This window comes from Hippocampus comes, unplaced genomic scaffold (assembly GCF_001891065.2).
Source record: "Hippocampus comes isolate QL1 unplaced genomic scaffold, H_comes_QL1_v1.1 scaffold177, whole genome shotgun sequence".
Taxonomy (NCBI): domain Eukaryota; kingdom Metazoa; phylum Chordata; class Actinopteri; order Syngnathiformes; family Syngnathidae; genus Hippocampus; species Hippocampus comes.
Window position 1 is genome coordinate 55215 of NW_017806158.1, and position 5934 is coordinate 61148.

General features: G+C 41.8%; 1 protein-coding gene across 1 annotated transcript; it reads left to right on the forward strand.

The window, feature by feature from the left end:
* The first annotated feature begins 849 nt into the window (after positions 1-849).
* On the forward strand, positions 850-5001 carry LOC109531162 (collagenase 3-like). The gene is made up of 10 exons (XM_019895287.1): positions 850-983; positions 1128-1375; positions 1562-1710; positions 2897-3025; positions 3125-3286; positions 3363-3498; positions 3656-3789; positions 4075-4234; positions 4323-4426; positions 4559-5001. Exons 1-10 carry the CDS (start codon positions 885-887, stop codon positions 4666-4668), a joined length of 1431 nt encoding a protein of 476 aa, XP_019750846.1. The 5' UTR covers positions 850-884; the 3' UTR covers positions 4669-5001.
* The last annotated feature ends 933 nt before the right edge of the window (positions 5002-5934 follow it).

Here is a 5934-nt window from a genome sequence, read left to right on the forward strand (position 1 = left end):
GGACAGCGGTCACTACAGTGGACATCTTATCATGTTATCAGGTTACAGGGTGCATGAAAGGGTTAAAGTCATCCAGCTGCTTAATACTTCAATGTAAAATTTCAGGTCAAGTGTGAGTATCTTTGTCTTATTCGACTGAAAATATTTTTCCATCCATTTTCTAATCCGCTTATCCTCACAAGGGAGTGCTGGAGGCTATCCCATCTTTCATCGGGCAGTGGGCAGGGTCACACCCTGAACTGGTTGCCAGGCAATCGCAGGGCACAGAAAATATTTTTGTGCTCAAAAAATTTGAAGATACCTTTATATCCATAGACACTATCAAAGAAAATCTATACTATTTTTTTTTTCCTGCCTTATTTTCCTGCCTTATTTTCACAATGTAAACAAATGGACACTTTTGAAAGACTGATCAAATATTGAGATGCATATGTTAAGTAACAAAAATAGTGCACAAGAGGACATTCCAGTTTCAAAAAGATCCTCCAAACTGCTTTCAATTGTGTGTTATTGCTTTTTTACTCCAGATTATTCTGACATGGGAAATAAATCCTGGTAATTAAGTACACTTCCACAGTAAGATATGAGAGCTCCCGCGTTGTACTGTATTTATTTTGATGTAATTAAAAATAGTGTTAAATTGAGTTCCAATAAAAATCATCATCAGAATCCCACGATATTTTATTGTTAATCTGCCTCAGCATAATTTGTCAAATCACAATTACAGGGCTTGTTGTGGAAAACTTTGAAGTCGGGTGAGTAATCAAACCCAACTTCCTCTTTCTCCATATTAGGACAATTGTGGTTTCTCAACAGCGAAACATTTAGGCTATATAAGAAGTGCGATGAGCACAGAAAAACAAGTTGAATAGATTGAGGGAAACATGAGCTCTCTTCACCTGACTGTTTTACTCTGCCTGGCAGCTGCGGTTTACTGTGGGCCCGTGTCGCATTTGACAGCGCAAGATGAGACTTTTGCAGAGGTGTGTGCTTTTATTGCTCTTTTATGATTTTAACATCTGAGCAGGCTTGATATCTCCCGTTTAGGTGGACAATCTGCCAAATGTTGAGTGCACATATTCTACTCCGTAAAATCTTTTTGATGATAAAGTTGCCTTCTTTTACAGAGCTACCTGAGAAAATTCTATGACCTCGCGGATGAAAGTGGCCCATCCGTCCGACGTGGGTTCAGTCAACTCAACAAAAAGCTGAGTGACATGCAGAGATTCTTCGGATTAAAAATCACAGGAACGCTGGATGATGACACCTTGGAGATGATGAGGAAGCCCCGCTGTGGCGTTCCGGACGACAAGGTTGCCCGTTTCTCAACTTTTGGAAACAACCTCAAGTGGCAGAAAAATAGTCTGACATACAGGTAAAATAAATGATTTTCAATCGTCCAACAGTGTCAAACTGAATGTTGTGTTTTTGACATCTGGGATAAACTCCAGCTCACGTGTGACGTAGAACAAGATTTGCCGTAAAAATGAATAAATGTGTAAGTGTCAAACTGCGGAATTATTACATATGGTCCATACACTGTGTTTTTGTTGATCTTCAGGATCGAGAACTATACACCAGACATGTCGGAGTCAGAGGTCGATTACTCCATCGAAAAAGCGCTGGACGTTTGGGCCAAAGTTACTCCTCTTAGATTCACGAGAATCTACAGTGGCACGGCGGACATCATGGTCTCATTTGGTCGCCTGTGTAAGTACAGAATCAGAATGATCCGCTTCAGGATTAGCGGTGTTGAAAATGGATGGATGGATGAATTGACTGATTAATCTCAGTTTGGGCCTTTCTGTGTTGAGTTTGCATGTTATCACTCAATTTTCCCCACAGGGTGAAAAAAAATAAATAAATAGAAATAAATAAATAGAAATATATATTTATAGGCGGCTCGATAGTCCAGTGGTTAGCACGTTGACTTCACAGTGCAGCGGTACCTGGTTCAATTCCAGCTCCGGCCTCCCTGTGTGGAGTTTGCATGTTCTCCTTGGGCCTGCATGGGTTTTCTCCGGGTGCTCCGGTTTCCTCCCACATTCCAGAAACATGCATGGCAGGCTGATTGAACACTCTAAATTGTCCCTAGGTGTGAGTGTGAGCATGGCTGGGTGTTCGTCTATGTGTGCCCTGCGATTGGCTGGCAACTGATTCAGGGTGTCCCCCGCCTACTGCCCGAAGGCGGCTGGGATAGGCTCCAGCACCCCCCGCAACCCTAGTGAGGATGAAGCGGTTCGGAAAATGAATGAATATATATATCTATAAATTGACGAATGAATATTAATCTTTTGTCCTTATAACTAACTGACTTGTAGTAAAGCTGTATTCAAGACGGCTGGGATATTTTACAAGCAATAAGACAACTGAAATTGTTTGCCAGCAGTCCTGACAACAAATCTTCTTTGGCAGCGTCGATCAATGTTATTATAAGTCACGAAAACGAATAGAATAACTCAAAGTAAAACTGAAAAATAAAGAAAATTGGACTTGTGATCGCAAGTTTTGTCCAGTCGAAAGATATTTGTGACACAACTTCAGTCTTAATTGAGTTGACTTATTAGATGTGTAGTTAGTATTTGTCATTGGCATCACCCCTAAAAAATTGTTGACTTGTCATATAAGGCCAGGGGCATATTTGGGTGATAGTTGTGTTTTTAAAGCATCCAAAACATCATTTACAGTGTGACATAACATGCTGTATCACTCAACAGAAAGACAACGAGCTCGCAGCACGTTAGTACACGGATTACCGCAAAAATATTTCCCGTGTTTTTCTAATCACGAGTATAAAGAGGGTGACATAGTAAACATAGGATATCCTGAAAAGCATCTTGAACAGTCAAGAGCGTAGGCGTGTCACCTCTGATGTCAATCTTTTCCTAATTTTCAGCACATGGTGATTATTACCCCTTTGATGGCCCCGATGGAACTCTGGCCCATGCCTTCGCCCCATCCCCTGGCATCGGAGGAGATGCTCACTTTGACGAGGATGAGACCTTCACCTTTCGTTCCAATTCTGGTGAGTTTCTTAAATTGCGTAGGCATTCACGTACGTTCCTTTTAAAAATGCCTCGGGATATGGCTAATGACTGATGATTTTGTGTCGGCTCTCGTGCAGGATATGTTCTCTTCCTGGTGGCAGCTCATGAGTTTGGTCATTCACTGGGATTAAGTCATTCTAACGATCCCGGTGCCCTCATGTACCCCGTATACTCATACTCAAACCCTTCCAACTTTCGTCTGCCGCAAGATGATGTCAAAGGCATCCAGTCTCTTTATGGTATGTCATCGAAAGTCATGTGCAGCCTCCTAATTTTTTTTTTCGGAAAATCATCAAGCCCATATTTCATCTGCAGGTCCCAATCCTGATACGGACCCTGATACCAATCCCGATAAGCCACAGCCCCCTACCACTCCTGATGCTTGTGACTCGAGCATGGTGCTTGACGCTGTGGCCACTCTGCGAGGAGAGATGCTCTTCTTTAAAGACAGGTATCACCAGATTTGAAAAATTCAAACAAATAATCAAACATCTTCACCCTTTCATGCACCCTGTAACCTGATAACATGATAAGATGTCCACTGTAGTGACCGCTGTCCCGGAAAGGGTTCATATGCCGTAGTTAATGCATGTATGGTGTGGTTTCAGGTTCTTTTGGCGAATCTACCCTCAGAGCAGGACACCTCAGCAAAGTTTCATCACCAACCTGTGGCCCAATGCCCCCAATAAAATTGATGCTGCTTATGAAAGTCAATATTCGGGCAATGTTTTTCTCTTCAAAGGTACAGTGCATTTCTTTCGTCTCTATTGTAGGTCTCACACACACACTGGGCTAGTTCTGGCCTCGCATGCCTCGCTCAGTGCGATTCCTGTCTTCCCCCCCATCCCACGCTGCATCCATGCATGTTTGCATGCAGCATCCCGTGTTATTTCGAGCCAAGCGTGCCAAAAAGCCCCGAACGAATTGCCTAGTGTGAATGTAATTTTCAACTCCAGATGTCACATTGTTTTCATCCAAAATATCATCTCTACCGTGCATCCTCTAAAAGGCTTTTTTCTTGATGCAGGTCGTCAAGTTTGGTCTTTTCGTGGCTACGATCTTGTTCAAGGATATCCCAAAGCAATAACAACTTTTGGTCTTCCCAAACAAGTGAAAAAAATCGACGCAGCTCTATATGATGCGGAATCAAAAAAGACACTGTTCTTCGTTGGCAGATCTTACTACAGGTATGTTCCATTGATATGATCGGACCATTGATTGGTAGGAATGACGCAACTGTTTGCAAATCGATCGAAATATTCTTTTTGTCAAAAGCTATGATGAAGCCAGTAAGAAAAGGGACGACGGATTCCCAAAACGTGTCGATGAAACCTTTAGTGGCCTAACCGGGAAGGTGACAGCAGCTTTGCAGTACAGAGGTGAGTGAATTGAATTGAATTGAATTGAATACAACTTTATTGTCAACAACAATCAATCAGTGGAGGCTGTTGTGTATAATTCCTTTTTTTTTTTTAAATAAAGAAAAATAAAACTGAGCCTCTCTTTTCCAGGTTTTACTTACATCTACAGTGGACCCCAAATGTTTGAGTACAGCCTGAGCACTGGGACGTTTTTCCGTGTGTTGGGAAACAACTACTTCTTGCCCTGCACCAACGTCTAGATCGCTCGGGTGAAGGAACTCAGAATCAAAACGCGCGGACACAAATCCATCTGCATTCACCCCTACTGTAATTGTTTGATATTTTTTTTAAACTACCTATATTTAAAGATTTTTCACAATAATATTATTCATTATTTTTGAATGTTTTATTGCATTTTTTTCATCAAGTTAAATTAAGATAAAAGAAGGCTCACAGAAGGAGGTATTATTATGATTGTTTTCAATGTACATGTGTTGTATGTCACACTACAATGACCACACGTTGGAATGTATCAATGCAAACGACTGTGAAAGAAGAAGCAGAAGTGGAAGAAATAAAATTCTAGTCATTCATTTGGTGTCAGCTCATTTTTAGCATATTCTAATCGATTGTGTGGCGTCATTGCAGTCCTCATAAAGCAATACGGTCTTGAGCGCCATATCTTGCTTTGCCATAATCAATTTGGGCCCCTATTTTCGGATGCAGATCAAGGTTCCTTGCAAGTTAGTGGCAGCCCCAATTTCCAATCATCTGATCGCGATGAAATTCAGCATCCAAGCAAACTTGCCACTTATGTTTTGTCTATGTCTGACAAGAAGACGGCAACAAATTGACTCAGGTGCTGGACATTGCAAAAAAGGGCGATGTGACAACAGGGCACACAAAACGGGTGTGACCGGCATACATAAATTGGCAAACAGTGACGAAACCCAAACCACCAGTTAGTCAAAGGGAAGGCAAAACTGGAGCAGCTTTCGTATTCTAATAACAAGTAGAAGGAGTTTTTTTTTGTTGTTGCCTAATTTATAGCTTCCTTCTTTCGCTATCATTGTGTTTCATGTCACAGTCCACAGAAACTTGTCATGATTCGGTTTGGGACCAACAGGTGGCACTGTAGGGCTCTCCCTGCAGCTGCACACCTGTTGGTCATTAGGTAATTAGTGGCTTTAAAAGGACTCCCAGCCCGAGCAATCATTGTTGCTCTTTGCCACTGTCATGTTTGTTTGTTGCTGTTGCTTTGTGCTACTGTCATGTTTGTTTGCTGTCATGTTTGTTTCATTCATGTTTTGGTCCGTGTTATGTTTTATCTTCAGTCGTGTGTTTTGTTTGATACTTTGGACTTTGTTTGTTTTGGATTTCGTTTTCTCTGAGTTTATCAATACACTTCTTCAAATACACCCTGCTCCTCCCTCTTGCCTGCTTTTTGGGTCCACCACCACCTCACTACGTGACAGAATGACCTGACCACCTGGACCCCGCAGGTACAAAGACTGGTTCCTATTCCA